The 20,552-nt window shown below is 41.3% G+C and overlaps 1 protein-coding gene across 1 annotated transcript in view; it reads right to left on the bottom strand.

The window, feature by feature from the left end:
• Nucleotides 1-20,552, bottom strand: part of ntrk3b (neurotrophic tyrosine kinase, receptor, type 3b) — a 229,834-nt gene that overhangs the window by 168,653 nt on the left and 40,629 nt on the right. The window contains exons 2-3 of the mRNA XM_069657671.1: nt 18,757-18,831; nt 14,055-14,126 (exon numbers count right to left, since the gene is read on the bottom strand). Coding sequence (XP_069513772.1) covers nt 14,055-14,126; nt 18,757-18,831 — 147 coding nt within the window. The remainder of the gene's footprint in view (nt 1-14,054; nt 14,127-18,756; nt 18,832-20,552) is intronic.

The raw sequence follows: 20,552 nt of genomic DNA on the forward strand, positions 1-20,552 counted from the left end.
TGAGGCACCTACCTGTCCAACAGAAAGAAGGCCAACTCTGCATCGCTCTTTCGCCATGTTCGCCGGTCTGAATGGGGCCCAGTTGCTAATTTGAACCACTCCCACACTCACCTATATACACACATGTATAGAGGCCCATAAGTGATGATTTATATTATATTTGTTAAAGTCTGTTTTTTATTTTTCTAGGAAAAACCTACTTATTATACCTGTAAGTTAGAAAGTGTTAAACAGGAGTAATCTGTGCTAATGTTAGGGAAACGGATAAGATTGAGGCAGTGGGATGTTGAGCGTGGGATGGTCCAAAAGTTGAGGGACCACGGGCCCGTTTTTGTCTTCAGAAAGAAAGGTCGCCCAGCGTACATCTTGTCAGTTTTATTAGTTTTTGGAGGCAATACCTGTGAGTAAGACGGCGTTGTATGAAGGATCAATTCAATATTTTCTTTTGGTGACATGAAGGTGTTTTTGAACAAATATTAGAATATTACTGTGGCCCTATATTACAAAATGAGGCCAAGGCAGACAGGAGGAATGTTGTTATGCTGACCCTCAACTGACCTGCAACTAGACACAAAAGTAGAACTTGGGCATTAATGATATAAAAAGGTCACATAGCCGTCCCCCATCGGTTTGAGAATCCCCCTTTTACTGCGTTTTTGCCTTTGCCATCTTGTTTTTTTAGGACCAGAAGAGTTTGCATTTGGACGACAGTGAATGAGCATTGCTAGGCCTCTCACTATGGTGACCTTGTCAATCATAGGTAGCTGTTCTCTAAAGCATTTCCCTGCTTTGTCTGGTTTTTCTCTAAATGGGACCATCGTTTAAAACGTTAAGATCATAATGGATGAAGAAGCCTTGAAACTAGCGACTGAGACCTTAGAATCATTAGGAAAATGTTTACTGAGGTCATAATTGACGGAGAAGTCTTTTTGCAACCAGTGGAGTTGCCCCCTACTGGTTGCTAGTAGAATGCAGGTTTAAAGCACTGGTTTTACTTATGAAACCAGAGGCTTCGTCCGCTTGTTTTATACAGCCAATTTTAGATTTATGGATGTGACGGGTTTTGTCTTTCATTGAGTAATGGGCCGTTTGGCAGCTCTGACAGACCACTAGAGAGGTGTCACTGTATGTCGTATTCTGTGCTGTGCTCCCTCAACATCGGCCTATCTGAGCGCTGTACAATCTCAGCCTGGCCTCAGAGCTCATTCTATAGATAAATACAACCGGTATAGACCGAGAGCACGGAGCCATGCACTCCATTCACACCAACGAGTGTCCCAGTGGTCAAGTCGTGTCAGATAGTCTGCTGGTGAGCAGCGGAGCGTTTCTCCCTGCGGTCCACACAGCCGGCAGATACCATGCTCCATGACACCACTATCAGAGGGTGGCATGCCTCCGTGTTTGTGTTTACACTGAGATTAGCCGCACGCACATCCAAGCATTCGAGCATGAGGATGGAATGTAAATTTGAAATCAGTATAAATTTATGAATGTGCTGATTCAATTTGAACGGCTTGTTTGCTTTCTCAAACCTCCACGTCTGGGAAATAAGCCTTGCTGTATGCCCTGTTTAACTGGCGTGTCTAATGTGTTCTTCCCTGTTGTGGAGAAACAGATTTTTTTGTCGTGAAAAAGTCACTTTTTTGTCATACTGGAAAAATCCATTACCCCCACTCCGGAGCAGCAACTGGAGCCTGCATTATCAAACAGTGTGATTCACCTACAACAACAGAAACACAGCAGCTGGCGCATCCCATGATTTCCCACACTGGAGAGTGATTTCATGTGGTGCATTGTGGGCGGCGAGCTGTTTAAAAAATGGTGGGGGCGGTCTACTACGAAATCTAATGTTAGAGGGAGATCCTGAAGTGCCCTTCACCTCCCCATCAGCGCTCTCCCACAGTCACGTGGATGCAGCCCTGGCAGAGCAGAGCGGCAGGCTGGCCTGTGGGAGGGAATCAGGTCCACGCAACCTTTACCCGCAGAGCAACGCCAACTTTCAATTTAACACACTCGGAGAGCAGGAACGCAGCCACAGAGAGCAGAGTGGGCAGGAGCCGCTGCGAGAGAGATCTCAGCTGAATCGCTGTCAATTCGAGGATGGATCCTGCAGTGCAATGTTCGTATGTGCATGTAGTGTCTGTATATATAGCTTCACTCAGTTTAATAATGCAAACATATGATTTGATGGAAATGAAGGCTCTCTGGAATGAGCAGTGTTGCTCTCCAAAGGCTACAGCCTGAGTGTGGGAGGACGTCCTCCTCCAGAGCAGCTAAATAGAGAAAGGACAGCAGGGGGAGAAATAAACAGCCGTTCTGCATCTCTTAAAGAATCAAAAGTCATGCGATGACGCCCACAGAGGCAAAACATTTAAGCTAGCCCACATTACTGAGTTCACTTTTACAGCTTTGCAAACACAGCTGAACTGTTATTTTAATGTCTTCTGCATCACTATAATTTGCAGGAAACTAAATGCAGATGGAAATACTTCCTCCTGGGAGAATAGTAGCACATATTTGATCGCGTAGTAGTAGAGGATGTGTTTTAATCATCCATATCCGCACCCTTACTCTATTTTTATTGGCATTAATGAATCATACTGTAAAAATCTGATATGAGGATCTGTAATGGGAGACATTAACGTCTGTTATGTGTCAAAAATATGTTTAAACTGTTAATACAAGGCTTAGGTTTGTCTGCCTTTAAAATCCCTACATGTGTGCGCCCCAAATGGCGTTCATGATCATACACTGGCATTACAAGGCTTTGCTCAAATCTACAGTCTTACACTGTAAATAAAAGTCAACACAGCAGATACCCAGAGACAGACTGAAACAGCTCCAGATATAGCAGGTACATTATTTGTTAATAAGGCTCTAAAGCTGTCACTATTTGTTCTTTTACCAGAGAAGATATTTATTTATTTCCCTTGCAGAAGATAAGTTCAGCATGGATGCTGTTTCTTAAAAGCAGCCTACTTCATATTCATACTGTTACACACGCTCGCCCTAAGAGCTCCTCAGTACAGCTGAGCATCTCTAATGAAGCTTCTGTGACGGTTAAGAGGAAATCTGTCTCACCGCTTCCTCACAATTTTCATCAGCTTGTCTGGGTTTCAAAATGGCAGCTCTCCAAAATGGTAACAGAGCACTTTGCGAACCACCCGGGCTGCTACCTTCACTTCAGGGAAGGGTAATGGTGTCGTTAGATTTTCTTTCAGATTGGTCTGATATTTCTTCTATCTTTTGAAACCAGGTGAAAGGCAACATTCGATAGGCACTTAACAATTCACCTTTCTACACTAGTCAGGGTAACATCATGGCTGCAGAACTCATCTCCAAGAAAAAAGGTCTCTAGTTCAGTCCCTTCAACTACCAGTGAGTCAAGACGTAACACTATGTTTGATGAAGATGACCTGCAGCATTAGAGTGTAAAACCTTCCCGCTTTTTCTGGGTCAGAACGCCTGCTAACCACGTGAGTGTGAATGTAAGACACTTGACACAGACAGTACGGGTTTAGCATTCATTTGCACCTCGGAGATCACCGCTCTATTTTTATGTTCCCGTGGAGGCGCCAGGTTTAACACTGCAGAGACTGCAGGTGTCATCTGGGTAATATCTCCAAGTCAGCCGACACCTGAAGTGAAGAAGCTGCCTGAAAACCAAGAGGAGAAGCTCTTTTAAAAGACACAGCGGAAAAAAAAAAAATGGAAGTCTAAAGGAATTCAGAGAAGATTTCCAAAGCCTCAGCAACGTAAACAGAGAATAATCTGAGTTCTAATTAAAGGTGGTCTTGAGCTAGCTGACCCCAGCATGAATGTGACATTTAGGAATTAAAAAAATAAAAAAAACACAGAGCCGGGAAGATTTAATGAGAGAGAGTCTCCACTTCCTTCTCCCTGTGGGGAGTGACCTTTCCGACTCCCTGGTGACAACGTTCCCTCCAGATTTATTGGGCCTCTCCCTCGGCTGCACTGGAATAAAGAGAAAAGTTGCCTCACCATCCAGACGCTGACCTTTAATTTGACACAGACTGGGACAAGCACGGCGCACGAAGCCCGGGCGGCCAGCAGCATCAAATAGAAAACTGGACCCAGCGGTGGCACAAATGACTTGAAAGCCGGAGACCTTGTAGCGGCGCCTTTGTTGATGGTCTTCATTTCCACCTGGCGCTTTGTGTGCAGGATAAATGTGTGTGAGATGAATGTCATAGCAGCAGAGCAAGAACTCCCAGACACGTGGAGGGATCAAAGGCAGCAGCAGAACAGGAAGTGATTGTTGAAATGACACTGACAGGTCAACACCAAGCTAGCAGCTAGCAACTGTCTTCAGGAGAGGAAGGTTACAGGTCAGCCTGCGTCATATTACATGCAAGTCTTTCAGGGGTGTTTGGTGTAAGATGCTGTTTTGCCTTGCTTTAGAGAGTTAGCTGTGAAAATATGTACCTCTTTTTAGTCTGCATGGGACATATAAAGCAGTTAGTTTAGCTTAAAGGGCCAACTCGCAGATTTTCAACCTCAGTCCTATCATGCTATTATGGGGAGCTAATGCCATTATGGTAGGGGGAAAAAATGCAACTTCGCTCTGTGCCTTTGGAGGACGCCATCAGCTTCTCCAATGGGCCGTGGAAAACCTCCGCCAGACTGCCTAAACGTGTCATCTGGCCAAAGCCAGGGAGCTCGCTAAACTACACTTCCTCAATGTTATTATATATTCTCGTCTTATTCCACATTCTGTACCGCTCTGAGCCATTGTCTGCAGGGAAACAGTAGTATTTCATTCCAGCGTCTCTCGCTCCTTTCAGAGGGAGGGGCGCAATGCACGCTGGGTGTTGTAGGAATGTAGAATGGGCGAAACCTCGAGCTGTTTGTACAACTGTCTCCACAGCTATGGCGCCAATTTCAAATGTTATTGCTTCTATCGATTACAGAGAACACCAGCTTTGACTGACACCGTCAGGGGATTCAGCTAGCTTAGCTCTGTCCAAAGATTAAAAATACACCTAAGAGCAATTTCACAAAGAGAGAAAGTCACGGCTCCTCGCAATGACATTTTTCCACATAACTCCCAGTAAAACCAAAAGTGACTTTTACTTTTTTTGTGTGTTGTTTTTCTTATGGATTAAACAACTGAGATAGCTTACAACTAGATCATTAGTGGGCTGCAAAGATGCTAGTAGCTGGATTTTTTCCTCTTAACCTTTGGAAAGGGACATAATATACTACCTAATTGGCAAATCTTTTTAGTTGTTGTTGAGTAATGACATTAGAAAAGTGGAGGTTAAATTATCTTCATGGACTAGGCTTTGTCATGAGTTAATTATGTTATGTTTTTGATATCTTTCATTGTTCAGTTTTATTTTGTAGTTCTTGCCCCATGCATGTCGTGTCTTGTTTAACTTCCTGCCTTTGTGTGTTCTCCCACTTGTTTGATTATGTGCCTTGCCCTTATTGTTCTCACCTGCTCCCTTGATTGTCTCACCTGTGCCCGATTAGCCTCACCTCCCCAGTATATTTAGTCTTTGTCTCTCCATGTCCCTGTGCTAGTTTGCCATTTGTCTTTTGTCTGTCCAAGTGAGACTTTGTCTAAACCTTTTGTGTAAGTTAACCCTGTTATAATTTTCCCCGTGGCTCCCCGTGTTTTTTACCCTGCTGTTGTACTTTTCCTTTGGATAATTTGTTACCTGGATTTCAAAGTAAGTTTGTTTTTCCTTTGGGATTTAGCCTTTTTATCTTTTTGTTGGAATATTGGCTTTTGCTCTGCCTCTTGTTTTTCCTTTTTGTGTACATGAAATCTCATTCTTGCAGTCTGCATCTGGTTCCACTCCCTTTTTGTTTAAGTCCCAAAACCTGACAACCTTTAACTTATTCACAATGGCAGGTAATCTTTTTGAATGGTGTAACATCTATGTAGCTCCCACAGAGAGTGTTGCAATGTGGGTTGCTTTATAGCTTTAATATTTCAGGCTAACAAATTGCTTTAATTCTGTTTGTAATATTTGAGTTAATCCGCCTTAGAAGTGTTTGGTTATCCCTCTGAAGAGTTTCATCTTTTGCTGCAACAGAAGAAATAAATACAAGACAAAGAAAATAAGTAGAAACAGCCCGACTCTCATCTTCAGGACAGAAAAGAGACACAATCGTCTGTCAATCAGCAAAGAATTACAGCTGTCACACAACTCTGTGTTGAGGAACTGGAAAAGCTTTAAGAAATGCTAAATGAAAGATAAAAAATCACTGTGACCACTTGAAGAGCCTGACAGGCAGACAGTGTGAGGAAGTCACTTATAGACAAGCAGCATGATTTACTCAAAGTATTTAATGTTTCACTTTTATGGGAAGGATGAGCAGCAGCTTATCTGGGACTAACAGCGTCTCAGGGAGAAACTGCAAAACTCTGACTGTGTTTCATATCTTTGAAAGTGTTTTTAAAAACAGGTTTAAATGGGGGTCGTCTTGTAATGTTTTATATTCAGACTAATACTGTGTTCCTTTAAGGTCCAAGTTATAGGTATAGTGAGGCTGGTTGTGTAACAGGTCAAAGGTCAAGTGCTAACAGGAAATGTATCTGCCCTTACCACAGCCGCAGTGTAAGAGTGCAGTTTTAACTACTGCTCTGTGTGATTTCCAGCGGCCTCCCCTGTCTGCCTGGCCAGGCACAGCAAGGTCATATCACCACTTCTCAGGCGCTTGTAAATGTGCATGTGTGGGAGTGACTGAAAAGAGGCAGGCTAAAATGTGCAATAAACAATGATTTGATAATAACGAAGCTAACTGAGTTCAGTCTCATTACCGTGTTGAGACACAATTAATTTGTGTTAAAATAAATCTCCAAAGCTGCAATACACTGCCACTGTTGACATGGTGGCAACGCAGAATGAACGACATGAGGCACAAAACCGGCATGCGTGTGTCTTTTATATCTTTAACAGCACTTTCAGCTGGTAAGTGTAAAGCTCCTGTTGCCAATCAGATGCTAAACACTTTGACATAGCCTCTATTCAGCCCATTGTCATGTAAAACCGATGCTATATTTTTAAGGTAACAGTAATATATTTTTATTTTCTGAGTGACTAAGAGCCATCTGCTGAGGTTTATTTTATCATCCCAATAACCCCACTTTTTTCTGTAAAGACGAACAGAAGGTGAGGAAGAGAGAGAGAGAGAAACATCTCCTTCATTCAAAGGATGTGCAAATATTAGATATGTTCCTGTAATGTCCCTTTATGGTACTTAAGAGGTTCAAGGTTCCTTCACTCTTTCTACTGCAACAGTTATTGGGTGTGGTGGGATTTGCTGCTGAGTCACCGGTGCAGCTGAGACAAACACTAAAACATGTTTATGAGTTGAGATATATTTCATTTAATAATAACCAAATGATTTAGGTGCAAACTTTATCCAATCATTTGCATGACTGAGTTAGCAAAGTTAGATGCTTTTTGTTCTATTTTGGGGGAAGATAGGGGGTCATGTAGTTCTTCATGAGACTGATTCATTTTAAAATTATTACACGGCCTACAATAGGCCTATTTGATTCTGATTGGTTAATTATATTCCGAGGTCTGCTATTTCGTTGCTACTGCTGAACAACAGACTGCTGCTAGGGGTGTGGCTCTAATCACAGAATCTGGAGGACTTAGTAATCATATCAATGCACTGAAAGAAATTCTGTAAATTTGACGGCGTGTTTACAGTGGGGAAAAAGGAAAAAGACAAACGCAGCAGAGAGAAAGCAATAAAGGTTAAACGATTCCAAAACTTTCAGCTACAACAGAGAGATCTACAAAACTGAAGACAGCACATGAAGTAAACATTAAACTGAACACAGTACGGGATACGCCGGTGTTTAAAGATGGTGAATGGAAAAGAAAATGTCAACAGACTCAGACAGTGAAGCTCAATCAGGTGCTGCGTTAATTCCTGCAGTCCCGTACACCATGTCTAACTTCACAATCGGTGGAAATTTTCATTAAAATGTGAGTAATAACAGCTAGCTTAGCTCATTTTAATGTGAGAGATAACAGCTAGCTTGGCTCCTTTTAATGTCAGTAAGAACAGCTAGCTTAGCTCATTTTAATGTGAGTGATAACAGCTAGCTTAGCTCCTTTTAATGTGAGTAATAACAGCTAGCTTAGCTCATTTTAATGTGAGTAATAACAGCTAGCTTAGCTTATTTTAATGTGAGCAATAACGGCTAGCTTAGCTCATTTTAATGTGAGCAATAAGAGCTAGCTTAGCTAATTTTAATGTGAGTAATAAGAGCTAGCTTAGCTCATTTTAATGTGAGTAATAACAGCTAGGTTAGCTTATTTTAATGTGAGCAATAACAGCTAGGTTAGCTTATTTTAATGTGAGTAATAACAGCTAGGTTAGCTTATTTTAATGTGAACAATAACAGCTAGCTTAGCTCATTTTAATGTGAGTAATAAGAGCTAGCTTAGCTCATTTTAATGTGAGTAATAACAGCTAGCTTAGCTCATTTAAAAAAGAGTAATAACAGCTAGGTTAGCTCCTTTTAATGTGAGTGATAAGAGCTAGGTTGGCTTATTTTAATGTGAGCAATAACAGCTAGGTTAGCTTATTTTAATGTGAGCAAAATCAGCTAGCCTAGCTCATTTTAATGTGAGTAATAAGAGCTAGGTTAGCTTATTTTAATGTGAGCAAAATCAGCTAGCCTAGCTCATTTTAATGTGAGTAATAACAGCTAGGTTAGCTTATTTTAATGTGAGCAAAATCAGCTAGCCTAGCTCATTTTAATGTGAGTAATAACAGCTAGGTTTGCTCATTTTAATGTGAGCAATGATAGCTAGCTTAGCTCATTTTAATGTGAGTAATAAGAGCTAGCTTAGCTAATTTTAATGTGAATAATAACAGCTAGCTTAGCTTATTTTATTGTGAGCAATAACAACTAGGGTAGCTCATTTTAATGTGAGTAATAACAGCTAGCTTAGCTCATTTAAATGTGAGTAAAAACAGCTAGGTTAGCTTATTTAAATGTGAGTAATAAGAGCTAGCTTAGCTCATTTTAATGTGAGTAATAAGAGCTAGCTTAGCGCATTTAAATGTGAGTAATAACAGCTAGGTTAGCTTATTTTAATGTGAGTCATAAGAGCTAGGGTAGCTCATTTTAATGTGAGTAATAACAGCTAGCTTAGCTAATTTTAATGTGAGTAATAACAGCTAGGTTAGCTTATTTTAATGTGAGTAATAACAGCTAGCTTAGCTCATTTTAATGTGAGCAATAACAGCTAGCTTAGCTCATTTTAATGTGAGCAATAACAGCTAGCTTAGCTCATTTTAATGTGAGCAATAACAGCTAGCTTAAATTATTTGTATGTGAATAATAACAGCTAGGTTAGCTCATTTTAAGAAGGCTACAGAGTTAACCGTTGCTATGGACACAGTTCTCACTGTGAGTGTAAGTAGTTTGTGACTATTTTTATACGGAAAACAGAAAGATAATTATTTTTGAATTAAAACAAGTATTTCCAAATCAATATTTTGTGTCAAATTATTGGTTTCATGATTAAAAATCTGCGTAACAAAGCAGGATAATGTATAGTGAGCAGGTTGTTATCGTGGAGGAACCCCTTCAGGGTGAGATGCATCGTGCTCACACTGTCGGGGTTCCAGTCTGTTATAACAACCTGGTCACTATACGTTATCCCTTACTTAGCACATATTCTTTACCTACTCCAGGGGGGTGAGGATTATGACAAAATAAGTAAAGGCAAACTACATATGTTCTTAATTACTCCAGGGTACGTTTGTGTTTTTACTCCAAAGAAAATATGATACATGGAGCTCATTGTTTGTAGTCTGGGTGCAGGGACCTCTGACTCAACACTGATTGCTTATATTTGCTGTGGTCTTAAAGTCTCAGCTTGTAACACTAATTGTAAATCATTCACCACAACAGCACCAGCTTAGGTGTTTAAAGGTAAATATAACAGTTTGTTGATTTTACGTCTGCATCTTGGAGGCAAATTAATTCAGAGTGTTGCTCAAATATTTGCGCAGTAAGTGTATGTCACACAGATTTAATGCTGGAGAGTTAATCCCATTCTGCGGCTTTGTATTGCCTCGCACAATTTATATTTACCTTCATGTCACTGAGCTCATACTCTCATCTGAGTTGTCTTAGCAGAAAATGAAGCGCTCTGTGTCGTGCTCACACACACATCAGCAGGCTACAGGGTTATTGAACATATTGACTGCTGCATCACAACAAAGCACTCTCTCAGGCTATGGTGAACTGTAATTAGCCTTATTCTAGGCTCAAATAAAATACAGTGGCCTTCAGAGGTCACCTGATAATGACAGCATTAATATTTTGACAAGAACATTTAGGAAAATAAACCAAAAAGGATATTAAATATAGCTGAGTTGATTTTTGTTGAACTGAGCTGTCCTCATGTCACTGTGGTACAAAGCATTGTGGGGTTTTTTATACATAATGTATGTATTATATGCAATGTATGAGCTTTCATGGTTTACAATATTGTGACAATACTATTGAGTCAAAGCACTTCCCTGTGTCTAAAACGCTTGAGGTCAAAATCAATAATTGACAGAGTAAATGGTACAGATCAATTGTAATTGACTGTTCGCTAAACACCATCCCCCTTACTTTCTTTTGCTAGGATGTCAAGAGTTCTCATATCATGGTACATATTGCAGTATTCAAAGGTAACAGAGCAGATTTACCACTCTAAACTCTGAGTTAACAATGTATCTTTGATTTCAGACAGGTAAACACAAGCGGTTTCTCATTTCTTGCCAACAACTGTCAGTTTTCCAGCCAACAAAGGTTTTTAACAGCTGTTGCTAGCTAGCTAATTCGGCTAACAAGCTTCATGATTCAGTGAAAAAACTTTCTCAGACTGACTGACTTTATTGTTTAAAACTGTCTTGCCTTAGAATGAAAACACTGTGCCGGGTTGTTAAAGATGCCCTTAATGGCTACATTATAGCATACTTATAGCTAAAGAGTCATTTCCCAATTAAAATGCTGATTTATGTTAAAAACATGGCACGAAAGATACAGCATTGTTGAAGTGCTAGTAAGCTAGTCGCAGCATTTTATAGGTATTAACATGATGTTTGAGTTATGTAACCAACAGGGCTTTTAGGTCGAGGACAAACGGATGTCTTTGTTGAAGGTAACTCTATCTCAGATACGAATTTGGGCAGGGTTGCTGTTTTTTTTGTAAATGTACCCAAATTGAGATGAGCAGGAAAGAGCTGCTAATGTTAGCCTGCATTCTGTTAGCACCCAGGAACAGTTTTACACATTGTGTAATTACTACACAGTGGATGTGATGACCAAGCTGTTTAATCTAACATGCAAACCCCAAATATGTGTATACAATACCTCAGGTCTTTGCAGCAACACTGGTTAGTGTCCGATCGCACTTGAAGCTGTTTGTTGGCACTTACTGACTTTGTTCCCTCCTGTCTTGATCGTTGCTTGTGTTGCATTAACTCTTATAGATGTACGTCGCTTTGGACAAAAGCGTATGAAATTTTAACATTGTAACATTGTACTACTTATTGTAAGCAATTTAGCGGACATGCTAATAGTTGCAACAGCAGCAAAGCACAGTGTAGGGTAATCATTTCCTTACCTTTAAGCTCCTGATACCACCATTTGGTCTCTTTATGAAGAATATATACAGCTATACAGACCCGTGAACAACCCTACAACATGCTGAGAAACACATGACCTCCTGCTGTGCCTCGTAGCAGTTGCTAAACTATCTTATTACACAGCTTAGTTGAATACTCAGTTCAGATTGGTCAATGTCTGCGTACAGTTCTGCACAGCAGACCGCTGCTATACTTCACAGAGTGTTGATACAGATGCAGTTCTGATCACAGACTCAAGAGGACTACATCCAGTCATATCAATCCGCAGAAAGACATTTAACATCAGAGCGTTTATTTTGGGAAATGAGAATAAAGGACAAAGAGAAAAAAGAGCCCAGCAAAACCAAGAGAGGTTAAAAGACACAAAGAGCTGTGTGACAGAAATGATTGAGGAAAACGTGAAATAAATACCAAATGGAGAAAATTTGGGCTACGACCGTATTTAATTTTTTTTAATAGAAATGAAAAATGTCAACAAACCATGACTGTTATGAGGCAGAAAACCTCAATCAGCCTCTGCGGTGAAGCATCGGCCGTGATCGACCTGATTTATTTGTATCTTTGAAATGTTCAGGTTAATGAGAATCAAGTCTAACAGACTGTTTTTAGCAAAAGAAAAACAATTACTTTTGGAATCAATAAACTAATTTCAGAATCAATATTTTGATTTATTGACGTCTTCAGTAACAGCCATGAAATAAACAGGATAATGAACAGCGAGTGGGTTGTCAATGCGATGAAGGTCCTGCTTTGTGGTGTTTATTTCCACTATAACACCCCGCCTGCTGTACATTATTACTTACACTGGATTATATGTTTTGAAGTCAAGGTAACCCAGAAACTGTGCATACCAAATAATGCAAGACACATATTTAACACAGAGGTGAAGAAAATTGATTTAAACTAGAGTGTAAGTGGGTGTTAATTACAGTCATAAGGTTTAGTGCACACAGGATCAAAGGTATCTATAACGTGTCAGTTTTAGTCTGAACGTGTGATGAAGAGAGGAGCTTCAGTCCTCCTCACAAAGGAGCGAGTGGCTGAGCAGCTGAGTGTGTGATGCCGGGCTTTAAACGGACCTGTCTGACACAGACATCAATGAGGTCGCCCTTCTGAGGCTAAGCTTAGGCACAATAATTAATCTTCTTTGACATCATCATCCTCAGTGTCACTTAGCAACCCTCTATCCGCATTAAGGAGACCACAAAGAGAGGGCCTGTGTTGGACTGTGTGGGGGCGGGGCTTACACTCATTACAATGTAAATGTCTTTCTGATTGAGGAGTGTAGAGGAGAATCCAACGCTGACTTGATCTATATTTTTTGTTTTAACTGTTACCTTTTTGCAATTCACATTTGTATTGACTACATCACATGACCCACTGCGCTGATCGTCTCTCATAACTTCTCTCTTCTCGTGCTGTGTTCAGTACGAGGGAGGGAGGCGGAGGTGAAAAGGTTACAATCATTTATTTGTTTTCAGTCTTGCCTTCGCAAATCCATCTTCTGGAGAGACAATTAAAGTGAAAACCAGATCTAAATAACTTTGATTAAATCTTGATGAGCTCAATTAGCTCCACCAATCAGCTAACTAGATCAAGAGAAACAAGCAAAACCAGCTTTCTGAAATGAATGCTCACACATGCACACGGCATGCATGTGCAGGCAGGGGAGCACAATCACACTCAGAGGGCCGGATGTCAGCTCAATCAGGCTAGTTTTGTGTCTTTCAAACAGACAAGATAAAGTTTCTAAAATATGAAATGTTGGATTTACTTTAGCAACCACATTATGAACACAATCGCGCACACACACACGTGCACACATACACAGTTCAAGGTGCACAGATTTAAGCCTAACTGCAGTAAACCAAGGCAGCAAAGAGAGACCAAACTGCCTCTCAGCTGACAGCTGGAAATTGCAAATGGCAGAGTGTTCAGGTAAGAGACTGACTGAGAGTTCCTCACCGTGTTTACTCGCTGAAAATTGGGGAATAACAGGCTGTCATACGGTGTGACACATCGGCCTTTGTTAAAGAAATTACCTTGTTCTCTGCGCGGCTCTGTGACGCTCGGCCTCCTGGACAAATTGTTCGTTTGGTGAGCGCGGACTAAATGGAAGTGCGTCTTTGGCATGTTGCTGCGCCGCAGCACAAAGGAGCCGCGGCAGATAGGAATCCAATTATCCGCGGCAAATAATGGATGTCTCATTTAAGATGTGCGGCTGTTGCGACAGTAATGGCAGTGCCACAATTTTCCCCAAGCCATTCTCTATCAACTGCATCACCTTCTGCTCAACACTAACTCATCTACAGCCATATACTACAAGCTGTCAAGCATCACAGATCAGAATAAATGTAGTGAAGGCGCAGGGTAACATGGCTGTCAAAGATAGAATATTTACTCACATGTAGCGTAGGTGTGGGTTCTGAGCGAACGCTCGAGCCTGGATCACCCTCAGGTTGCAATTCATGATCGTTCTGAAATGATAAAAGGAGATGAAACTGTGAAGCTCAACAAAGATGTGTGTTTTCTCTGAGCGTGGGCACATACAAACACATGCACACAGTATCACAGTGAGATGATCATGTTACTACATCAAGAGCATTTTGATTTGGCTGTTTTTTATTTCATTAGTCTTACATACATTTCATTATTTTTGTGCCTCTGCTCTTCATGTTCAACCTCCTATCTCATATTTGTCCGCGTGTTTGCGCCTCACAACATTTCTTTCCTCATTTTGTCGAAGCTTCATTTTTTATCTTCCCCAGTTGGAAAGTGTTTGGTCATTTGAATAAAACTGCACATAAACAGGTCTGAAAGACGCAAAATGGTGGTCTCACGCTGGTGCATTTATAGACATGTTTAACATATTTTCCTCTCGTCCACTGTAACAAATCAGAACAGCTTCTTGTCTGTTCCAATTACTTTAACTTCCATCTACATGTGCACACCCTGCGGAGCTGACACTGAAATGGAAATTCACTTTGAAGCACCAAGTGATGAAAGATTTGTGAACTTGTGTGTCTTTGCTGTAAAGCCAGTGAAGCCCTGCGAACAGAGCATGTATTCTCACACATTTCTTTATCGTGTTATTTGTATGGAAAGAAAGAAATGCAACATGAAACCAATAGTCCTCATTTTGCTGGAGACCCTGTGGAAGCCTCTCGAGGACTCCTGGAATTCCCAGCGCCCCAGTTTGAGAAACCACTATTCCTGGATACAATGGTAATGACTTCTTATCTTGTAATCACAGATGTCTTGCTCTGAAAGAGTCAGTGACATCATCAATGAGCTCCACAGTTAGCTGAGTGTTGGGGCCTTTCTCAAACCACCCCCTAAACCCTCTCCCATCGCACTTCCACTCCGTTTTTCGTGCTTGTGTGGGGGCCCTGTGGAAGCAAATCTGTCTCACCAGAAACCACAGCCACACAGCAGCACATCATAAGTGAATCCAAACTCCAGTTGACCAGTTCATGTGTTCTTTTACACCACAATTGACTCATATTTTATATGTACTGAGTTTTAATTATTGTGACGCGTTTATCGATTTGACTGTCCCCTCTATTTACTCGATGTGTCTGTGGCATAACGTTATTTTAGGACAGCATCGCATAAGTAGAGACGCCATGGTTATAGTGATCAGTGGCATGGCGATCGTATGGTTCACGATTGTCATGTAATGTTGTCAACAGAAAAATGAATGTCCCAGCTACCTGTGTTTCTCAGCATGTCTCAAAAGACACCGATTAATTAATGAGAGATAGCAGCGAAGTTGTCGAGTCGTTTACTTCCTGGACTAAGCCATGCCACACAGACCAACAGAGCGGAGCCGAACCTGATTGGCTGGATGTTGGTTCGATATGAGACAGAATTGATCGCTCTTCCTTGGTATCCCGGATGATGCATCTGAATCTTTTTACTCGTATTTTGTGATCTGAATTTCACCCACTGAATTTGAGCACCTGAATTTTCATTGTTTGATTTTTTTATAGCTTGAATTTTTGAACATTGAAAAATAAAAGTGTAAATGAGTTATTGAAAATTATAAGAGTTGAATTCAGAGGCAAGAAATTCAGACACATAATTTCAATGCAAGAAAATGCAGTGCTTGAAATTTGTAGGCTTTAAAATTTCAAAATCTGGTGAGACAGATTTGCTTCCATCAGGCTCCGCCACATCGAGTCCCAAACCTCTGTGGTGGTTAAACCCTCCACCAGCGAGTCTGCACTCATGCTGACTCATTGACCAGGTGAAACGCCTTGTTATGTTCGTCATGAGGTGAGAGACGTAAACTAGAGTTCCGTCTTATTACCCATACAAAAGAGAACTGCTTTAATTAAGATGGACATGACATGATATACTGATGCCAGCGTCTTAAAGTTAACGTTATAATCAGGATCTAATAAATCATTTTCTTATCTAGAAACAAAACAAGAGAAAAGTTTAAAGTGTATTATATTTAAAGGGATATTTCTAAAAATTCATTTCATTATTAACTACATTAACAGTTTATTTGCCTCATGATGTGGAGAGATTTTAATGACTCTGCCTCACTGTGATGTACGTAGCTTTTGTTATTTGCTTGACAAGAAACCATGGTTACACACAATTCCTGTGAGCGTGACGTGAAACGGAGTTCACGTCACGGGAGGGTCCGGTTTGAGGAAGGCCCTTGGTGTCTGATCAGCCTGTTCGACTGGGATATGGTGGGTCATCACCTGAAAGGTTCCCAAAGTGTGGCTCCGGGACCTCTAAAGGTCCTTTAATGGGTTTTGGAACCTCACAAAGGTTCTCCAGAAAAGTTAAAAACAATTTAAATGTTGTTTAATTCCCTAGAAATAAGCACAACAATGAGCCGGGATGACTGTTGAGCTTTGGTTATTATCCTCACAGCAGTAATGAAAATTATACTGAACTACATCGCCTCTGTATACAGCACTGTTTCTTGTTGCAGGCTGTACAATACAGTTTACCTTTATCTTTGTGTCATTTATTACCAAACTAAAGTGGAATTTAACAGCACTTGTTTTACTTTACTACTTACTTTTAGGCTTTTTTTTAAGATAATGTTTTTGGCCTTTATTACATCGGACAGCTTAAGAGAGAGGAAATGTTGGGAGGAGAGAGTGGACCGGGAGACCAGGAGTGGAGGCTGCGATCAGTGCGTCGAGGACTGTAGCCTCTGTTTATGGGCCGTCAGCTGACCAACCAGCTTTAGGCTTTTGAATTTCATTATTAAAAAATCTGACTCACTGCCATCTCCTCTTTTCTTCTATAAATATACTGGTTCTGTTTGAAAGAAATGCCAGGGTAAAAAGATTCAACTCCAAGATAAAAATCTATTCAAACTACATCAGGAATAAATGTGGTTATAGTCTGTTTTATTATTGTCAACAAATCCTATTGGAGACCAAAAGAGGCAAACTATTCAATTGGGAACAAGTCAGTTGAATCCATCCTGATGTACCTCCTCCTCTGTGCCAAACACCTCTGTTACTCTAAAAAGACCTCAGTGAGTCACACCGCTGCACCTGGTTGCCTGCTCCTACACAAACACAAGTTTATTTTAGCTCAGTACCAGTTAGTGCACATTCATCCGCAGCGGAAAGTAGTCCCACACAAAAATGCAATTTACTCCTTTTTGAGTTGAGTTTGCAGAAACACTACAGCTCCCAGCTGTTTAAGGAAAGTATTTAGCCTTTATAAATATATGAAATATAAATATGTGACCTGTTTTCTTCAGTAGTATTCAGTGAGCCACAGACAGGCTGGTGGAGTCAGGCAGCAGTAAGACACAGACTAACACACAGTTTTGGTCCTTTCATGGGATTTGTTGACAATACGATAAAGATCTGATAACCAGCCGTACCTTTTAATTAACTGAACACAATAAAGTCATGAAATTTTATATTACTGTTATATTGCTCTTACACAAAGGCTGTAGCCTGACGTAAGTGTTTGCTCTGTTAGAGTTATTGATGTTATTATAATGAGAAAACATGAGCAAAGAGGAGCATTATTAATGTTACACTGAAGATAAACTATAACATACTTATAAAATACAGTGATAAACACTGAATGCAATCAGCTCTTTATTCTGGAGAGTTATATAACATATTTAATGTATTGTATCTTGTTTTCATTTTATTCCCTTAAAGATAGATGTGGTAAAATGTATAATGTGTTCCTAGCGTAACTTTTTTCCCACTCATCCCTCCGCTCTGCTATCAGCCCAACAAGGCAACATGACACAAGGTAACAGCCTTCCCAGGGAGACCCTGCTCCAGCCGGGGAGGAGCCGCTGTCCCCAGACAAGGCAGCAGGAGAGAGGAGGTGGTAATGAGAAAAATGCTAATTTAGCGCTGGAGATATTGCACTTGGCCTCCCTGATGAGGGATCAAGGGGATCAGGGGAGAGGCCAGCTCTGACTTTGGAAGGCATCGGAGAATTTGCTCCTCTGCAGAGAGGGAAAAAAAAGGGAGAGGAAGAGGAGGTCGGGAGTGAGCGAGGGAGCGAGGGAGGGAGGAGTGGCCGGGAGAGATGAATGTAAAGGATGTGGCCTCATGGCGCAGGGTAGCAAAGCAGGAAAGGAGCGTAACATTGCTTTAAGAAGTGAAGAGATGACAATTTATTATAAAAAAGAATCCCCGTGCCACAGCAGGGACCCCTAATTCAATTTTCCCCGCTGCTTTTTAGCGTTATTTGATGAGTGGCTAAGAAAGCAGGGGATGTTCCACCGGTGTGTGACTGTCGAGAATTAAAAGCTTGTTTAAACATCAGCTTGTGTCAGGATCAGAAACACAACCTTCACTCCCTCTTCTCTCCGCACACCCTGACTAACACCTTGTCATCTCCTCTGAGAATTAGCCGGGGTTGTGTCACATTCAGACGAGTATCGGATCAAATCCCAGCGCGTCGCCGGTGAAGCTGCAGCTGCAGACACTCGTGTTCATCATCGGCCTCTCTGCGGCGAGCAGCCTGATGAAAACAGGGATTAACAGCGGTGCAGTTCCACTGTCCTTTTCCAGATCTACAACACAGTGGGGCTGACATAGAGTGAAGTGTCTATCATTGGTCTCCCCTTCAGATAACAGCAGCAACACTCACAGTCTCTGTAGTCCAGTGTAGAGCTCCATATCCACGTCTCTGAGAGTCTGCAGGCCCGTCCAGTTCTCTATGTGTCTGTAAACAGAGAGAGACAGGATGGTAAATGAGACGTTCTTGCTCATCCGAGGAGAGAGAAAAACAAACCAGGAGATATGATGGGAGCAAACTTTTATGCAGTCCTCTGCTGCAGAAAAAGCTGGCTGCGTTGTCAGACATTTTGAATCCATATTCATTTAAATTGCAATTATTGGAACAGTTCTGACGGAGCGCTCTCTGCGGCCCTCTGATAGATTTAATTGCCAGGAGGCAGCTTGTGAGGCTTAATCTATGTGAGGGGAAGTGTGAGGGGGACCGAGCAAATAAATAGTCCAGATGACTCTACGTCTACTAATACTAACACCAGACTCCCAGGGACAACTCTTTCTCTGTGTGCCAGGATAAAAGAAGGCAAGCTGGCGCCACCAAATTAGCTTCAGGAAAAAGAGCATTTGTAAATGATTTGTTTGTTATGTTTTGGAAATGAAATAGGCAACACACACAGGGCACACCAATTCAATTAAGCCGGGGAAATGAGGAGATGAAGCAGAGGACATGGCAAAGGCTTTATTGCTTTGTTTTGGAAAGAGGAAAATATGATTAAACGCTGAAGGGAACTTTCTCCCAAATGTCAAATTTCAAATCAATGGCAACAATCAGGAGTCACAAACAGACGGGTTTGAAATGGCAACATGACAGCTCGTTGGCTGTTTACATATAGAGACATAAATATCCATACATGCACATAGATACACAAACCTTGGGGCCTAAACGCAGTCACATTTTACGTTTCAGTTGCAGTCGTGCAATCAGATAGCAGTTTGTATTTTGTGATAACAGCAGGAAAGTAACATCCCTGCAATTTGTTTTTGGCAAAGAATGGTGCTCCTGTAGCATAACTGTTGGCTCTTGTGCATCAGCTGCACAATGATGAGCCGGCACACGAGGCGTTCTGTTTATGCGAGCTCTGCGCTGCGGGTGCATCACCTGCTTTGGTGGCGAGGAGGACACAGGTCTGCCAAATGTAACCTGCACCATGCATGGCTTCACTGTCGGCGACTCAGGTGCCAGTATTTGGGGGGGGTTTTTATGAACGCTGGCAGGTGGGAGCAGTTAGCAATGAGAGTGATGCTGTTTGAGGATGTTTTTTTCCAGTCAGTGAGTTTTTAAGTTCTGCTTACATCCAGGACAGCAGCGGCTCTGATCGTAATGCGAGATGAGACACAGGAAATTGAACATGGATTGCTGAATGGTTTTGGAGATCTGAAAGTGATTCTTGCAGGTTTACTCAAGGGCTGGTCCACCTCAGTCAGAAGGTTGGTATTCAAAGTGTCTTACATCATTATAGTAAAGAGAGTCAGACCTTTTTGTCAAGTTAAGATCATTTATACAAACCAGAAACAGCCTTTACAACGCTCTCTTTAACGCCACCAGACTCCCTTGACAAATGCAGTAATTTTACGCTCAGAACGAGGGAGTTGCTGGTCCCCTGCTGCCTCCATCATACAGTTTGTTTGTGTTTTTGTGTGACTTTGCTGATTTAAAGTGCTAGTTTGGATCCAACACAACATTGTGTCGACCACAATAACACACACAAAAATCAAAGTAATCCAAACAGCGGTAGACCATCAGCTCCCGCATTCTGCGAGCTAAAATTGCTGGTTTTTTTCAATGGAGTCTGGTGGCTCTGAAGAGAGAGCTGGAACTGCTGTTTCTGGTTTGTTTTTCTTTAACAAACAGTCTCATGTTTGTCGGGATCC

The sequence above is a fragment of the Semicossyphus pulcher genome, unplaced genomic scaffold (genome assembly GCF_022749685.1).
Source record: "Semicossyphus pulcher isolate SPU_LCO1_2020_fin unplaced genomic scaffold, fSemPul1.0.p SCAF_1, whole genome shotgun sequence".
NCBI lineage: Eukaryota > Metazoa > Chordata > Actinopteri > Labriformes > Labridae > Semicossyphus > Semicossyphus pulcher.